This window comes from Pongo abelii, chromosome 4, assembly GCF_028885655.2.
Source record: "Pongo abelii isolate AG06213 chromosome 4, NHGRI_mPonAbe1-v2.0_pri, whole genome shotgun sequence".
Lineage (NCBI taxonomy): Eukaryota > Metazoa > Chordata > Mammalia > Primates > Hominidae > Pongo > Pongo abelii.
In genome coordinates this window covers 80583585-80602126 of record NC_071989.2, presented here as the reverse complement: position 1 = coordinate 80602126, position 18542 = coordinate 80583585, and the positions used below count along the sequence as shown (strand labels likewise).

At 47.7% G+C, this 18542-nt stretch overlaps 1 protein-coding gene across 6 annotated transcripts; it reads right to left on the bottom strand.

Moving 5' to 3' along the window:
- Positions 1-6665: 6665 nt before the first annotated feature.
- TMEM171 (transmembrane protein 171) lies at positions 6666-18246 on the bottom strand. 6 transcript variants are annotated; one of them, XR_008525306.2, is made up of 5 exons: positions 17811-18231; positions 14463-15170; positions 9957-10098; positions 8758-8981; positions 6853-6939 (listed from the first exon to the last, which is right to left on the bottom strand). XR_008525306.2 is itself a non-coding variant. In XM_009240798.3 (4 exons), exons 2-4 carry the CDS (start codon positions 15100-15102, stop codon positions 6750-6752), a joined length of 975 nt encoding a protein of 324 aa, XP_009239073.1. In that variant the 5' UTR covers positions 15103-15170; positions 17811-18246; the 3' UTR covers positions 6666-6749. The 6 variants fall into 6 exon arrangements, 4 of the variants coding, with proteins under 4 accessions (XP_009239073.1, XP_063580211.1, XP_002815687.1 ...); XM_009240798.3 differs by lacking the exon at positions 8758-8981 and having other exon boundaries at positions 6666-6942; positions 17811-18246; XM_063724141.1 differs by lacking the exon at positions 8758-8981 and having other exon boundaries at positions 6668-6939; positions 17561-18219.
- Positions 18247-18542: the final 296 nt, after the last annotated feature.

Below are 18542 nucleotides of genomic sequence, written 5' to 3'. Positions count from 1 at the left end.
GCTCAAGACCCAGCCCCACCTAGGCTCCTCACAATGTCTCTGTAGATTCCCCAGCTAAGACTAATTCCAGGGGTGTTGGGCAGCACCATTCTGTGATTCTTCTTTCACACACACACACACACAAACACACACCCCTAACCACAGGCCATCGTGTCCATCCCAACTCCCTGCAGAAGAGGCTACATGCTGTGACCACCCTCTGCCCGGCTCTTCCGTGCTGCTCCCGCCAATTACCAGTGCTAAGGGAATTTCCAACTGAAGCAGCAAGTGTTGAAGTGATTTTTCTTCCCAGGTTGGAGAACCAAAATTGCCTGCCCAACAGCAAAGAGCACGCCGCTCTGGTGCATGCTATGGCCTTACACTGAACTTGAAGTTTCCTTTTGAAACTTTGATAGACACTTTGCCCTCTCTAATCTCATCCCACTTCCACCTGGCAAGGTTCCAGAGGGAAAGGTTTCCAGAGCCATGAGCCTAGGGAAAGGAGTGGAGGAGACCCTTATAGGAGCTGGACTGGAATTTTAGTGTCTTTCTAGAGCTGAAGGGCACCCTAGAAATGGGCGAGGATGGGAGAGGGGCAGTTGCCTACCCACAGCCACATACAATTGTGCTAAGATCCTTTCCCAGTGCACAGCTGTGACGGACACAGGCCTTGGCATCAGGCAGACCTCGGCACAGGTTCTGGCTCTGCCAGAGTCTACCTGCAGGACTTGTAATAACACGTTACCTTGCCCAGATCAGCAGGGATGAGTCCATGAGACACTGAGGGGAAGTTGCTTAGAGAGGCCTGGCCCCTGTAAGACCTGTGCTTCCGTCCTCACCTGCAGGCTCCTAGGGGTAAACTCCAGCTTGACAGAAAAGGCTGAGACAGCAGCAGGGTAGGCTCCCAGCAACTCTACTGCCTGGAGGACCAGTGATATAGGAGTTAAAAAGGAATTATTTAGGCAGATAGTGAAGGTAAGGAAGCCCTTGGTAAGGTTTTCCTTTTGATGAAAAGCAGCCCCCAAAATCATTTTGTTTTCTGACAAAGACCAGCCTGTAAAATCCAGCTGCAGACATAGACAAGGAAGCTGGAAGCTTGGACAGGCAAATGCTGACAGTTGTGCGAATAGGAAAATGCTACCTGGGAATAGGCATGTTCAAAATGGCGGCTCTATTTGCCATTTTCTTCTCTTTGCCAGCCACGTGTACAGTAAGGAGCAGAAAAGATGGTGCTAGCAGAGTAGAAAGTCCATTTGCATAATAAGATTGGGGGAAAAACCAGCCTTCCCCCACACACCATGTAAACGTCACACCTGATCGAACCAATCTGTGGGCCCTATGTAAATCAGATGCCGCCTCCTTAAGCCTGCCTACAAAGTCTAGCACAGTCCACCGAAGGCTGGCTTTTCCCTTTCGGACACCTCTCTCTCGAAAGAGAGCTACTCTCCTTTCTCCTTCCTTCCGCCTATTAAACTTTCTGCTCCTTAACCCACTCATGTGTCCGTCTGTTTAATCTTCTTGGCGCGAGATGAGGAACCCCAGGTTTTTACCCAAAACAATTACGCTGCTTCACCAGAAGAAAGGAACAGAGTTTCAGAGCCTACATAAAGGAATCTTGGAGGCAGTGTAACACCTATGGGTCTGAGGGAAGGCAGGTGCACCACCAGCCGCATCTGGAGGGGGGGTCTAGGACACTAGGCAGACAGAGAAATGGCTGCTTCCTGGGGTGGGATCTGGGCCCCCAGGAAGACTTTGAGTTTGAGGAAGAGCCTCAGCCCCTGCAGAGGCTACCCTGGCATCTCCCCAAGCCTCTCCATCCAGCTGGGTTCTGACCACTCAATCCTATCTTCAGAGGAAAAGAGACAGTCCTCCTGCTTCATGAAAACCCCTTATAAATTAGTTATTTGGACCACCTGGTACCAGCAGGCAGGATTCACTTGCTATTCAAAAGCCTTTAAGGAAATGTTCTGGGAGTGGCTTGGCTCAGGACAGCAGAGGCTCCTCCCCGCCGACCTACCCACTCACCCACCCTGCCCAACTTCCAGCCCCTTGCGGCTCTGAGCAGCCTTGGGAGAGAACACACACTGTTTAAGTGGCTGCCCACTGCCCTCATAAACCTGCTGCCTGCCTGGCCTGTCCCCTTGGGGAGGGAGGGGGGATGTCACACTACACTCCTGGCCTCACCTCGGCCAATATCTCCCCGGGGAGGTCGCCGGGCAGGGGCAGACAGCATTTTCAAGCAGTCACATGCCATACCCAGCAGGGCTCTCCCCCCACCAAGCATTCCTTAGGGAGGAAAAGCTGCATCCCAGTCGTCCACTTGGTTCCTCTTGGGGTGCTTGTGCTGGTGGCAGCATGCATGAGACTCCAGGAATCCCAAGTATGCAAGATCCCGGGAGGGCTTATGGCCTGCAGCCGAAGCCAAAGCCAGAAGACCATGCATGGTTCCCCTTCAACAGTCCAGGACGTTTCTCCCCTCAGGCCCACCGCCCCCACAGTGTGCTTCCTGATTACCCTCTCTCTGGGAGAAGCTCCTACATCAGGGGCCCATGGAGCAGGGTTTTCTGCACCCAGGGAGCAGCCAGCAGAAGCCAGCCCACCGTCCTAACCCGGGAAAGTCACCTCTGATTCACCAGAGGTTGGGGGCACTGAGGGCCAGGATAGTTTTCACACTACTCCTACTTGGAGTCTCCAGTATTTTCCATTTTGACCCAAATATCATTTTCCTCTATCTCTGCCTGTTGTGATAAACATCATCTGGTGCTCCCATGGAGCACAGTCTTGGCCTCTTCCAAGATGAAGAAGCAAAGATAAAAACCACACCTTCCTTAATAAATGAGTCCAAGATCCCCCGTCTGGAGATAGAGGGGTACTGCACACTTGTGAGAGGAACAGGAAGGTGATGAGCCCCTGGCTTTGTTTCCCACGCCCTTGTGGGTGTCTCACCAACAGAGCTTCCTGGGACACTGGGACAGAGAGACTGTAGGAAGCCCCCATAAGCACTGGGGGCTGGGGGCTGGGGGCTGAGTGTGAACCCACACCCCTCCCCATGAGAACCCCTAGCACAGGCTGGGACATGTACACAGGACTCCCCAGAAGGCCGAGAAGTGACAAGAGAGGTCATAATCCCAGATTATCTAGCCCACAGGGTGTGACCTCTGCAGTTTATCTTGTCACCATAGGCAGCATTTCCCAGATTCCCAGATGGTAAACATTATCTCCTGGGGTGGAGGAGGTGGTAGATTTATTGGGAAGGGGAATTTGACATTTTCAACAATTACTCTAGGTGGTTCTCATCTTCCTGGAATTTAGGAAACACTGCAAGACTTTCCTCCACTTCACAGGGGCCCCACCTGAGCTCTGCATATGCTCTCAGGAAAGTTCCTGGCTGATCGGCTGAACTGCCAGGTATCTTTTCCATAACCTAAGGCCAGTTCTGAGGTCTAATTCCCAGTTCCTGTCTCTGGACCCACTCCTTTCCTAAGACCTACCCTGGAATGATGGCCCCTTCAGGAAAGACCCACTGCCCACATTGCCTCAGTGCTCAACACAGCACCCATATCAGAAAACCAATGGCCACATCCACATGACTGGGGCAGGGGGCAGGCACCATAACTCTTCTATCCCCACATGAAACTCTCAGGTAGAAACTGGATGAATATTGCCTGCCCCTCAGCTTTCATCTTCTGGTGGCATGGGTGGGTCATCCCATCTGAATTTGTAGACCTCATCACTATTTTATCTAAAGTGGGGTATCAGACCTCCCAAAGCCATAGGAGGAAAATCTGGAGCAAGATTTGTAAGATTCTGTGTGCTGATGATAATGTCTGGTATTCCAAACCAAGTAACATACATGAAGAGATACTCAGTATCATTGGCCATTAGAGAAATACAATTCAATGAAAAACTACTTCATATCAAGTAGGATAGCTATACTTTTTTAAAAATAGAAAACAAGTGTTGGTGAGGAAATGGAAAAATTAGACCCCTCACACATTGCTGGTAGAAATGTAAAATGGTGGAAAACAGGGTGGTGGTTCTTCCAAAACTTAAAGTTAACATGTGATCCAGCAATTCCGCTGCTAGGTATATACCCTAAAGAATTGAAAACAGGTACTCCAACAAATACTTGCACATGCATGTTCATAGCAGCATCATTCACAATGGTCAAAAGGTAGACACAACCCAGATGTCCACCCATGGATGAATGGATAAACAAAGTGTGGTATATTCACACAATGGAGTAGTACTTGGCCATAAAAAATGAAGTACTGATATATGTTACAACATGCTAAATGAAAGAAACCAGACACAAAAGGTCACATATTGTATGATTCCACTTATATGAAATACCCAGAATAGGTAAACACATACAGACAGAAAGCAGACTGGAAAGGGCATAGAGGAGGAGAAGGAGGGGCTGCTTAATGTGTGTGTGGTTTTATTTTAGGGTGATGAAAATGATTTGGAATTAGTTAGAGGTGGTGGTTTGTATAACACTGTGAATGTATTAAAGGCCACTGAATTGTTCACTTTAAAATGGTTAATTGTAGGCTGGGCACAATGACTCACCCACTGAATACGGCAAAGGACTGATAGAAATGAAATAGACTTCCATAACTTGCAATCCCAACACTTTGGGAGGCCAAGGCAGGAGGATTGCTTGAACCCTGGGAGTTGGAGACCAGCCTGGGTAATATAGTAAAATCCCATCTCTATGAAAAATTTAAAAAATTAGCTGGGTGTGGTGGCACTTGCCTGCAATCCCAGCTACTCAGGAGGCTGAAGTAGGAAGATGGCTTGAGCCCAGAGTTAGAGGCTGCAGTGAGCTGTGATCGCATCACTCTATTTCAGCCTGGGCAACAAAGTGAGACCCAGTCTCGAAATCCATACATACATACATACGTAAATTGTTCATTGTATTATGCAAATTTTAGCTCAATAAAAAAGCTAACAAACCTAAGAAAAACAAGGCACAGTCCACCAAGGGGGCTTTCAGAAGCTGTCATCCTCTGCCAGCACCATGCTAGGAAAAGAACACGTCTTGCTTGGGGTAAATGATTTGGCCCAGCTCTGCTGCATGTGATTTCAGCCCCACAATAAACATCCTCACACTTTCAGCATTTTCAAAGCTGGGAGGTTTGCAGACTTCAGCTTCAGTCTCAGGTTTGCTGAATACTGTGAAGGACTGATGGAACCAGAGTGGATTCCACAACCAGAAGATCAAACTTATTCCTGAGCCTAGCAACTCCCTTGCTGAAGTTTACTAGCATAGCATATAAATGTAAAATACCCAGTTACAAACCCCAACACTGAGCCACTAAAAAGTTTCTTGATTAATATGAGGACTCATAAATGCTTAAAAGTAATTCTACCTAGAAGTTTCAGCTCAGGCATTTTAAACAGCAGCAGAAGGAAGTTTTGTTCTAATTTTTAAATGTGAATAATTAACCTCCCAGGAGGAAAAATGGCAGAATTTTAAGAGCAGTTCAAGCCAATAAATGTCCAATTTAAAAACAGATTAGTATTGCTGGTACCAACTGCCACCCTGACTTATCTCAGTGGCAATTCACATGAAATCAGTCATTACTTCAGTCAAACTGTTGGAGCCTGCACACCCCTTTGCTCTGTTTTCAGGCACTTAAATGCTGGAATGAACCAATTTGGGGGCAGGTTATGGCTTGTGTAAAAGGCATTAAAAAATTCACATTTTTGCTACACTAAATGTTGTTACCAAAAAAAGCTGTTACTACAGATTTCATATTCTAAAAATCAGTTTCTTCCAGTTAGAAATACCATTAGTCATTATTTCTTAAGGTTTAGATCTAGCATTAAATAAATACATATTAACACACCCAACTATACAACAGGCTTTGGCTAGCAGTATCCTTATAAGAATAAAAAAGCAATGGTTCAGTCAGTTTTGTTCTAATATGTCATCATACAGAAAGGCAAATCCTTCCTGAGCCTCTTGAGGAGAACCTAGTTGCCAAAGTGTTCCTAGAAATTTCCTGTCAAGAAATTTCACTATAAAGAGACTCCAGGGTATCAACATGCTTGTGACTGCCCCAGCATAAAGCCTCCCTAATCATCTTCTTTCAAAAGCAAAGAAAAGAAAAGGGGAGTAAGAAGAGGAGAAAAGAGGAGGGGAAAGAGAAAAGGGAAGAAGAGAAGAAATAATAAAGAATGAAGGGAGTAATCTTGTTTTTCTGTTTCAGAAGCAGCTAACCCTGGAGAGAGAATGGACCAAGCTAAACATTAATCATTGCTGCTGGTAGGCCTCTGACAGCACAAGGTGGTGAGCCTGTCTTTCAGAAACCACCTAGCTGGGTTCAAAACCAAGCCCATCATGTAGAAGCTATGTGATCTTGAAGAAGTTAATTAGACTCTCTGAACCTTTTTTTCTTTATCCACCAATAAAAAGAATCTCACCAACCTCCCAGGGTTGTAGGTCCAAGTGTATAATGTACAAATGAATAAATTAAGGCAGTCTCACTGCTGTTGTCATTCCCTTGTCATTGAAAAGACATTGAGTACAAATGGATAGATGCTATCCAAAGAGGACACGTTCAGTGCCTGGACCATGGGCACTTTGCCCCTCTCCATGGTCTGAAGCACTAATTGCTGGAATCTAACCTGGAAGGTTGGTTACCCTTGTTGATGCTGTAGCAAGAAAGTCAGAATATAGCCAATGCTATTGTATTTTTTATTTAAAAAAATTAAATAAAATAGTGATCCATTACATATAAAACTGAACTGGAGTCCATAGTTTACGGTGGGGAAGGCTCAGAAGATAGAGGCAAGAATGTAGCTGCAGCATTTTCTTTTTCTTCATATCTAGGAGGCAATTCAGATGGAAGATGTGCAGTGTGTGAGGCCTCAGAAGATGAATTCGTCCCAGAAATGGTATATATAGATTCACAGTCTCTTTCAAAGGCTGCACCCTCTGAAGCTGGGGTCCTGCTAAAGAGAAGGAGAGAGAACATGAAGGGGAGGGGATGAAAACAGTGACACCCCTTTAGTACTATGTTCTTTTGAAATCTTTGATTACATGCACTTAAGAGTATTTGCAAGAATCTGAGGAGTAATTTCTCCTACACTCTACTTTTCATAGATTTGTTTTGATTTCTTACCTCTTCCTTTTCCTAGAGCTGAGTGTAACATTAAGACAGTCTCACTCCTGCTGTCATTCCCCTTGTCATTGAAAAGACATTGAAAACAAATTTACAGACACCATCCAAAGAGAACATAGACACATACACATACACACACACACACACACACACAGACACACTTACTGTTCTCTGCTATTCTGTCTTCTGGGACAGCTAACATAAGGTAGACAAACTTATGCATATGGAAAATTAAAACATTAAGCCACAAACCTGAAGGACGGCAGGAAGGCATACTGGCTAATGGAGTGGGCTCTAACAAAGGCCGACCTGCACTGGAATCTACTCTGCTGCTTCCCAGCTGTGTGATCTTGGGCAAGTTAGTTAACATTGCTAAAGCTCAGTTTCCTTATCTGTGAAATGAGGATGATAACATTCCTTTCTCCTAGAGTGGATATGAGAGTTACATAAACTAATGCAAGAAAAGCCAGACCCTGGGACACAGAAATCACAGTAGCAGCAGCAGTAGTTTAAGTTACTAGACATTGATTTTAGGGTTTGGGGAAGTTTATCATTAGAAGAAAAAAATACAAACATTCACGATGAGAATTCTACAGAGGTCCAGCCCTAGCCTGCCCTTTCTCCATGCAGGGCCACTCCCACATGCACCTCCCTGGATCCCCCCATCACGACCCCATATGAAGCTCTAAAGCCAGTTCTATCCTTGTCAGCCACCTCTTTCCCTCTCCCATCAGAATAACCTGTCCCCCTACTTTTGTGGGAAAAGAATCTCTACACAACTTCGTTCCCTCCAGGCCCCAGAGGAAAGGCACCCTGGCCCCTGCTCCAAGGCCCACTGCCTGCTCCATCAGAGCAGGGTGGAGAGGGAGTTCCTTAAACACGAAAGACAAGGTAAGGTGGTGCTATCTCCAGCAATGAACACCAGTCTCTCTGAGCCTGCTGCTCACTGCATGCAAAAATGCACATATCTCATTGTCTTAACTGCTTCACCCTATGACAATGTGAAGCAATTCTTCCTTCCCTTCCTAAACCCTGGTTTCCCATTCTAGAAGGTACCACCAGAGCCTTCTCCAGCCCTGCTCCCTCAGCACACCATTTCTGGGGTCTGCACAGGCCCCTCCTGGGGGTTTCCCACTAGTCCCTGACTCTTTGCCCTCCTGGTTCTCCAACAACCTCTGCAGCTCCATCTCCATCACCTCCTCTCTCTCCCAAAACCCAGCCCCTCCCAATCTGCCTCCAAGGCCCTCATCTCACTGTACCACCACCATCAGCCACCCACCATCCTTTCCCTACCGAAACCAAGCTCATCACTCACGTCCTCTCAGTTGGGGACCTCTGAGCTTCCCTGTCACTCACCCTGGAACTCATCATCTTCGCCTCTTCCTCAGTGTCCTTCTCCATCCGGACCCCCTCTCCCAGGCTCCTGGCACCTCAGGCCTGTCCCAGTAGAGCCTGCCTCGCTGCATTCTGTGTGGGGTGGGTATTGACCTGATGTTCTCTGTGGCCCAGGGAAGGAGCGAATATTGAAGGAGAGGCCCAGTTGTGTTGGATCAGGGCTCAGGCTGATTTTAGCCAGTCACCCAAGCACGGCCATCAGAGTACTAAAGCCCTTCTGTAACTGTTGGGGATCCCGAGACCCTCATACCTCTCCATGATCTAAAGCAGTGAAGCCTAGCATAGCAGGGGCCTCCTGGCCCATTCCTGGTGCTCAGTCTGATTGGTGGGTCATTAAACATTCTTTTTTTTTCCCCTTGAGATAGAGTCTCTCTCTGTTGCCCAGGCTGGAGTGCAGTGGCGCGATCTCGGCTTGTGGCAGAATAGGGTCTGGAGGCAGGGAACCTATGGCCGTTTCACGCTGACTTCCTAGAACTAAATTGAAAGGAAAACCCTAACTTTCCACCCCTAAGTAACAAAAGGACCAAAGACTACTGCCTTTGCAAACACCCACCTTTCAGCAGATGGGAAATTGAAAGTGCCTCTGATTGGTTGCTTTTTGCAACCAATCAGGCATTTGCACAGGAGAACTACTTTGTAACTTCACTTCAGCCTCTCATTGGCTGCTTTCTGCAACCAATCAGACGGATTGTGGGCCACCATTTCATTTACATGAGGTGAACACAAAGTGGCCAATGGGAAACCTCTAGGGGTGATTTGGACCCAAGAAGATTCTGGAACTGGGCCCTTGAGCAGCTGTTCAGGCTTGCTCCCACCCTGTGGAGTGTACTTCCATTTTCAATAAAATTTTGCTTTTGTTGCTTCATTCTTTCCTTGCTTCGTTTGTGCATTTTGTCCAGTTCTTTGTTCAAAACACAAAGAACCTGGACACCCTCCACCGGTAACAGGCTCACTGCAACCTCTGCCTCTTGCGTTCAATCGATCCTCATGACTCAGCCTCCTGAGTAGCTAGGATTACAGGTGCCTGCCACCATCCCCAGCTAATTCTTCTATTTTTTGTAGAGATGGGGTTTTGCCATGTTGGCCAGGCTGGTCTCAAACTCCTAAGCTCAAGTGATCCACTCACCTTGGTCTCCCAAAATGCTGGGATTACAGATGTGAGCCACAGCACCCGGCAAGGGTTGTTAAACATTCTGAGTATCACCCCTGTTAGGAGCACATAAGGATGCCTGGAGTAGGCTTTATATTAACCCAGCATGATCACTTTATCATTTTTAACTTATGTGCTGTCCAAAGTTTCTGCAAAGGTACTATTAATATCAAGACACTAATTCTGACATAACATCAGCAAAAAAGATACACTTGAATGCCTCCTGGTGAACCACACAGCCTTAATACCAGTGGGGCCTGAATTCAGGCCTCTCTTGAAGTTCAAATTGAAATTCTTACCCATAGTTGAAAATACTGTAATATGAAGGGGGATTTTCATTCGGAAGCAGACTGTTAGTGCCAGGACTCTCAGCGACCGCAGAAGCTGAAGATTCAGGAAAGTAAGGTGGTGGAGGGGGTGGAAATATTATTACCGAGTCACCTAAGGAAACACAATATTTAGCTGAAGACAGGTGGGTAATAAATGGAAGCAAATTAGCAAAAGCAAAATTAATTATATATTTGGCCCATTTATATAAAAGGTCAACACACCTGCTGCTAACTGCAGAATTTAAAAGTAACCCCATTAAATGTATAGAGGTAGAAAAGTAGACTAGATTACCAGGGGCTAGGAGGGGGTTCGGGAGGAGGAAGGGAGTGGGAATTGCTGTTTGGTGAGTACAGAGTTGCTATTTGGGATAATGGAAGAGTTTCAGAAATTGATGATGATAATAGTTGAACAACACTGTGACTGTATTCAATGCCACTAAACCATTTAAAAACAGTTTGGCTGGGTGCAGTGGCTCACACCTATAATCCCAGCACTTTGGGAAGCTGAGGAGGAAGGATCGCTTGACCCCAGGAGTTGGAGACCAGCCTGGCCAACACAGCGATATCTCATCTCAAAAAAATTAAAAGAAAAAATTTAGCCAGACGTGGGAGTACACACCTGTAGTCCCAGCTACTCGGAAGGCTGAGATAGGAGGACTGCTTGAGCCCAGGAGTTCTAGGCTGCAGTGAACTATGATTGTACCACTGCACTCCAGCCTGGGTGACAGAGCAAGACCCTGTCTTAAAAAAAAAAAAAAAAAAAAAAAATGCCAGGCGTGGTGGCTCACGCCTGTAATCCCAGCATTTTAGGAGGCTGAAGCGGGTGGATCACTTGAGGTCAGGAGTTCAAGACCAGCCTGGCCAACATGGCGAAACCCCGTCTCTACTAAAAATACAAAGAAAAAACAATCAGGCAGGTGTGGTGGCAGGCGCCTGTAATCCCAGCTGCTCGGGAGGCTGAGGCAGGAGAATTGCTTGAACCCGGGAGGCAGAGGCTGTGGTGAGCCAGGATCATGCCACTGCACTCCAGCCTGGGCGACAGAGTGAGATTCTGTTTCAAAACAAAACAAAACAAAAAGCAGTTTAAATTGTTTATGCTATATATATATATATTTTTTTTTTTTTTACCATAAAATTTTTAAAAGTAGGCCTACATTTCAGAATCCAGAGTGCTGACCATTATGGTATGAAAGCGGGTCTATATTTTGTAGCAAGTCTAAGCCCAAGCCTTCTTGTGAATTGTTTGCTAACAAGCTCCTTTCCCTCCTCTGGGGTGTCTACTGCTGATAAAGCTTTTCTCGTTTTCAGCCTACAACTTTAATTCACAAGTTAGCTGTTGGCTAAAGTGCCTTGTTCCTCAAATGTAGTTTCAGCCCCTGAGCAAATGACAATAAGCCATACTACAGCCCCTAACTGTTATTTACCAAAATTTCACCCATACAGATGAAGGTTGAACCCAAAGAAGTTTGGTTTTTGCATTTCTGTGGCTACTGTTCACTCCAGAATACATCCTCATGTTTTGAGGAGAAACTAGGGACCAGATGCAAGCTCTAATTTGTATTCCGATTCCAATATAAAATGCACCACACAACTGGACCAGAACAGTGTAGAGCTGTGGCAGCACCACTGCTGGGGGCCTGGTGAAAGCCTCTGAGAAGCTGGCAATAGTAATAACAGTTCAGAAAAAATGAAGAAGATGGGGCTTTACTTCCCTGTAGTGGTTCGCACTCCTAGCATGTCTGATGCTTGCTTAGGGTGGCATAGGATTCTTTAAAGTGATGGGGGTTCCAACCTGAACAAGCTAGGCGATCTCCTTGACCTCAGCCGCCACAGCTGTAAACTGCAGGCCGGGCGGTCCCTGCATCACAGGACAGATAGAAGGACTAGATGGGCCGATTTGCATCTGGCAGTGAACACAGTGCGGAGCACAGAGCCAACTCTCTCAGCTCAACACCAGCCAAGGGCACTGATTTGCATGATGAAGAAACACCACAGAGGCAATTGGCCACTGGCTCCACTCTCTACCTTTCATGAGCCACAGCAGCCTCAATCATTTCCCAGAGGGAATTTAGCCCTTCAGAAAATGCATTAATCCCATCTCCCGTTCCTTCTGCAAGGAGAAGGCAATGAGGGTTTAAAATACATTTTGCTAATCTAAAGGTGAGAAAGCATAATAGTGGTCCTGGGATTCTCATTTACTTTTTTAGAAGGTCTTGGGAGGTTAGAGGAATTGGGGTTGTGTTCACTTCCATTACACACTATAGAATAAAGAACCTGTGAAGTAACCCTTGAGGGCAGGCCAATCACCTCTCAAAAACACACAAGGATATGCCCCAGTAACCCTGTTACCTCCAAGACTCTCCAGCCCTTTGGCCCAGCAGCTTGGCCTGCCCACACCCTGCAACCTGCTCTCCCTGGAAAGAGGCCTCTCCTCTGCGAGTTCCCTTTCATGCATCTTTCAGAACTTGATGTCCTCTGTGAGCAGACAACATACACACCCCTCCAAGGAGAGCTGTCTCATATACTTGCTGTGTATCCAGGATAGCACTGAGTGTACCCACAACAAGGAGAACATGCTTCTCGGATTCTAAAAATGTAAACCCTATTCCACAATATCAAAGGAGAGGAATTAGGATGCAAGATTTTCATAGGTTCGATGGGGGCTTAAAGGGTTAAGTAGAAAAGATTTTAAACCATGCGGTGCCAACTTCAGGACAAGGACACCAGGAGCAGCACCACAGCTCTGTCCACTCTGATTCCAGCTACCAGGTGGAAGGCTGGGCCCCACAACTCCCCTCGAACCGTTCCCAACTAGATGAAAGCATAGCAGCGTTGGATGAACATATTTACTTGTACCCCACGGTGTTCCTCAAGAGCACTGAGAACATCTATCAAATTAAAGGGAGCCCCTTTTTTCATGTAATAACTTCCAAGAACACTTGGTGAAGGATAAAATGGAATCACACCCACGTGCTCTGGGCAGGGTGCTATGCAAGGGCTATTCTGTGGGTGTGCCCACACACTTGGGTTGGAACCTTGCCCTTCCACTTGCTAGGGTGTGACCTTAGGCAAGTCACTTGATATCTACATGCCTCATCTTCTTCCTGTGTAACATGGAGGTACTAACATTATCTGCCTCCTTGGATTGCTGTAGATATGAATGAATTTCACACAGGGGACCTTTAAGAGCACATGATAAAGCACTTAAATGGGTGTTTGGCACAAAAATAGACCCTATATAAGTGTTAGCTATTGTGAATATACAGCTAATATTTGCATTGTCACCATAAATATATTAATGCATCAATATATTAATAAATAGGCTGGGAGCATCCACCCTGGCTCTACACAAGGAATGGTTGCAGATCCATCTGCCCCTCCTCTCCAAGGCTGGTGCCATGCAAGTCCAGCAACCCAGTTCCTCCCCTCCAGGCTGCAGTCAGTGAATTCCACTGCTTCCAGTAGACAGCCCCAAACAGGAGACGCATCTCACTTGTCACATTCCCTCTCTGTCCCCTCCATGGTTTCTGTTCTGCAGATCTCTTTTCCTAGCCTTTTAAATGTCAATGGTTTCACAACTTTACTCTTTCAAAAGTAGGAGACTGAAAAAAAGTGATCCACCAATGAGCAGCGATGGGGTTTTTCCTTGGTTGTGTGAAGCTGAGGCCAACGCTACTGCTATTGTTCTGAGGGGGCAGGCTCCGGGAAATGGCACTCCATCTCTTCTGTAGAACCCGGAGGACCCAAAAGGAACCTGTAGGCATTCCATGGGAGAAAGGTGCTGTCATATTCCATCTTGGTTCATCCCACTGCTTCCAAGCTTTGCCTCAGCCCTGCAGCCACGGATGATGTCACAAAAAAAGAAGGACAACACAGAGACAGTGCAGAGGCCCCTCAAAACACCTGAAGACTGCTGGACTCGGACAGATCCAGAATCCTAGAATGTTAGTGCTGCAAGAATCTTAGAGAGGCACTGCTCGTTTTATAGAGACATAAACCAAGGCAGGAGAGGTTAAGGACTTACAAGGACAGCCAGCTAGTGACAGCCTGGGAGGAGAACCCAAGTGTCCCACAACTAAAATGCTATGTGGTTTTGGTGTGAGAATAACAGGGGTAACAGGATCACTTAGTGAGTCCCTAAGGTGGCAGATGGCTCCAAGGCTGTCCTCACGTTCTTCTCACTTTCCTCTTAATTTGCTCTGTGACCTCAGTCAAGGTCACTACTTAATATCCCAATGCTTTGCAAAGTAGGAAAGAGTTGCTGGGGGGAGAAGATGTATACAAGGTTCCTACGAGGCTTCCCACAGCAGCACCATTGTGTATGTACACATGATGGGGGTGTGTGCGTGTGTGCACACACGTGTGAGAGATGGAAGAATTGAAAAAGAGAATCCAGACGAGAACCAAGAGCAGCTGGTGAAACCCTGCTGCAAAGCCACTGTGATAGCAGCAAGAACGCAAACGGCAGCAACCCACCTACAGTGACCTGGACAGGCTCCATAATCTGGATCTGTCCCTCTTCTCTCTCAGAGGCATCCTGGCCAGCATTCAGCGTGTTTCTCTTCTTAACGTGGGCAACCACGAAGAAACACAATCCCACAAGCACAATCAAGGGCCCCATGATCTGCAGAGAAAGGAACCCACACATCCGGGGCTCTGAGTCGCCACTGTCTGTCTCGTTTAGCGGTTCCTGTGCCCAGCTGGAGCCACATCCAGGGACCCAAATGCCCAGGACGCTGATGAGCATGCCGCTTGTCAAGAACAGAAACCCAAAGATAAGGCACTGGGCAAACTGGCGGCTCTCTCCACAGATGAAGGCTTGGTCGGGGTCCATCTGCTGACCTCTCTGCAGCCCTGCACGGAGCTGAAGTTGCGCCCGGGAGCGGGCCAGGATCACAGCCCCAAGCCCAACCACGGCACATGCAGGCCCCGCCACCTTGAGCACCATGGGGCAGTCTGGGAGGGGCTTATATTGGCATGCCTGGAACCCAAAGATGGAGAGCAGGACTCCCACACACAACAAGACGGCGCCGAAAACAAAGAAGCAGAAGATGAGTTTGCTGACGTGTCTGTCCTGCTGGTCCCCATCTGGCTCAGCAGCAGCTGCAGGATACATGTCCAGGAGAGGCCCCTTCCCGGAGGCAGGGTGGGATGTGTTTTCTTCCCTCCAAGATTTCAGCAGCTCTGCAAACACAACCAAACACCAAATTGACGTGGGCACAGGTGTTCCAGAACCACCCTGGTTTTTTGCTGGCCATTTCTGAAATCACACCACGATGAGGCCTTGGGGGTAGAACTTTATACAACTGATAAGCTGTAGAACAATGAGTTGGTTTATAAGTCAGATAAACTAGCATTCAGAAACTCCTAAATATGTAATTTTACGAGATATTCAAAACAGGAAATTAAATTACTACACATCTAATTTTAAAAAATGAAAGCACATCTTTTTTAAAATATGAAAGAACAAAAGTAACTGGGTGTGGCATTTCCTTTTCTGAGTCTTACAAACTCATTTCCCTGGGGGAAAAAGCACTGGTGAATGAGGGAAGAACCACAGGGATTCTTTCTGATTGCAAATGCCCCACTTTTCATCATAGCTGCTCTCAGCATTTTCAAGTCAGTTAGTTCAGTAACTAACTTTCCATTTCCTGTTTTAGACTACAGCAGCTTTCCATTTCATGTTTTATTCTAAGGCTACATCTACGAAAGACCCAATTTCAGCAATTTCAATAGAATAAGAAGTCTGTTCAGGAACATAGTGGGTTTGGTGGACTTTTAAGTTGATTCTATCAAAATGTGGTTCTTGAGGCCAGGCGCGGTGACTTGTGCCTGTAATCCCAGCACTTTGGGAGGCAGAGGCAGGCAGACTGCTTGAGCTCAGGAGTTAGAGACCAGCCTGGGTGACATAGCAAAACCCCATCTCTGCTAAAAATACAAACTTTAGCCAGGCATGGTGCCTGTGGTCCCAGCTACTTGGTAGGCTGAGGTGGGAGGATCGCTTGAGCCCAGGAGCTGGAGGCTGCAGTGAGCCAAGATCATGCCACTACTCTCCAGCCTGGGCAACAGAGCGAGACCCTGCCAAAAACAAAACAAAACAAAACAAAATGGTTCTTGGGTTCTCAACAAGCACAGACTGGTGACCTAGTTGCTTGGATCTGGGATGACCCTGGAAAGTGTGGCACAGCAGGTCAATGGGAGTGCCATTTTCAGAGTGGACAGGTACCCCAAGGCTGGTGTGGCCTCTCACTCACCCTCCTCCATGGTGTCACCTACTTCCACAAAGAGGTTGAGACTCAGTTAAAAAACAAGCAGCCAATAAAATTGCTAGTTATAAAGCACAAAATGGGTGGAGGGGGGGACTTTGGCTTTGAAAGAATAGTATAAGTGGAATCAAGTGAGAAAGCACCTTCCAGAAAATCACCCAAGCCCTATACTTCAAAGGTATAATACATTAAATATACCAAGTAGTTGTTACAGAGTTGTCTAGCTTACACAGAGCTGACCTAATTATCTCGTTATCTTATTTTACTCCAATGAATGGGATATTTTACCAGGACCCCGTAAGTCAGGTCCTGCATTTGCAAAGACAATCCAAAATCGTGAAGACTATTTTCACCTGCCCAAGGAAAGAAAACTTTAAAAATATTTTGTGCCGCTCACATCCATAGTCCCATGAAGGAACTCAAGACTGAGGTCCTAAGCCCAAGATGATCTTGACAAACCAAAATCACATTGAAGGAAAGTCAGTTTAGGTAAAGAAAGCAAACAGGCTATCTTATACTGGGAAAAACTTTTCCAGGAAAAAGTATGATAGAATCAAAAGGAAGTTGAAGAAAAAAAGGAAATATAGGAAGGAAAAAAGCTTTCATTTCAAACTTGGAAAAACTTGATATACAGATGCAGTTAAGCTGAGACAAAGAAAGCATTGCGCTAATTAATTTTTTAATCTTCCCATTTTTTATTAAGTCAGTAACATCCTGCAGTGAATAAGAATTTCATATTGAGTATACAGTAGTCCTCATTTATCCTACAGGGAGTACATTCCAAAACTCTCAGTGGAATGAAACGATGGAGAGTCCTGAAACCTATATATACTGGGTTTTTTTTTTTGGTGGTTGTTGTTTTAATTTTTTTCCTGAATCATGCAATCTCTTTTGCGGTTTCGGAGACAAGGAAGAGAAGGGTGATTCTCGGCTGCAAAGTCCTATCAGGAATTCATTTATTCCCAGTATAGTCAACTTTGCAGTAAGTCACAAGGCTTCAACTGTCTTAAGGCAAATTCCCAAACACCAGTAAATAGAAGCCCAAAACTGAATCTGTAGTTTCTTGTCCGTGGACTAGTGGACAGAGCACCTGGCTGAGTGTTCACCTCTGATCCAAAATAGTGTGGGAATAGCCTCTCTCTCTCCTTCTCCCACAGATGCACTCACAAACGGATACAAAGACACCCACACTCACTCGCAATGAAACCTTTTCCAAACACCACCCTACACTTAACCTCCCCAAAGCCAAACTCCCCTCTCCAACACTCCTATTGGTTTTCCAAAAGACATTTCCAAAATTCACAGTACCTCTCCACGTCCAAAGCTATGGTGAGTTTGGGGAACGAAACGAGAGGCAAATGCCTTCTGTGCGAAATCGGTTTGCGGCTTTTAGGGAGCCCGAGCGCAACCAACAGCCCGAGGGGCTTGCAGGGGCGCAGATTGGGCTCCGATACCCAGCGCTTCCGCGCTGCCGCGGCTCCCCGCGCCCAGCCTGGCCGCACAGCTCAGCGCCCGACCCGCCGCCTCCGGCGCAGGCGCGCGGGCCGGGGCAGCTTACCTGAAGCTGGGTCCGGCGCCTGGCTGACCGCGCTGCTGTGGGTACTGGCTGGGCGCGGCGTCCGCCTCCACACGCGGCCTCGGCTGCGCCGGCCGCCCTGCACCCTACCCACCGCCCGTCCTGGTGCGGAGGGCGGACCCGGCAGTATTTAGAGAAGGAGGCGGTGCTGCCCGGGCGCGGCGGCCCGGGGAGGGCAGGGCAGTGCAGGAGCGACCGGTGGGAGCTGGCCGCCACCGGGGGCCCGGGGCGCGCCCGCGAGGGAGTGAAGAGCCAGGGGCGGCTTCGGAACCCAGGGCTGGCGGGTTTGGCAGCCTCCGCGCTCGTGGCCGTGCGCGCGAGGAATCTGGGAGAAAAGGGCACCTTCCACGGCTGCCTGGCCCGCACGCCTGGCGGGGCCGGCGAGTTGAGATGCTCCCCCTGGCTGGCGGAACTGCGCGCTCCGCCCGCCGAGGCCCGCGCCCCCTCGAGGCCTGAGGCCCAGTTCTGTAGGGGCGCGAGAGAGCGGCGGCGTGGGGGGCGCGGAGGAAGCGCCTGCCCCCGCCTCCACCGCCTCCTTCGTGGTCACGGCCCAGGCCGAACAGGGTACCGTGCCCCGGCCGCCTTGGCCTTGGCCACCGCGAGGTCCGGGGCGACTACACCCAGCAGCCCTGTGGCCCTCCTGCTGCTCCAGAGACCTGGAGTGGGGTTACAGGGGGAAGCGCCTCGCTGCGAGCTCCCCATCGAATGTGGTGC

Coding starts and splice junctions, on each gene's coding strand:
- TMEM171 (XM_009240798.3), bottom strand. CDS start 15,102: ATGTATCCTGCAGCTGCTGCTGAGCCAGATGGGGACCAGCAGGACAGA. Junction 10,099..14,462: donor GCCTGTCCAGGTCACTGTAG/GTGGGTTGCTGC, acceptor GTGTTTCCTTAG/GTGACTCGGTAATAATATTT. Junction 6,943..9,956: donor TACAGTATTTTCAACTATGG/GTAAGAATTTCA, acceptor CCTTCTCTTTAG/CAGGACCCCAGCTTCAGAGG.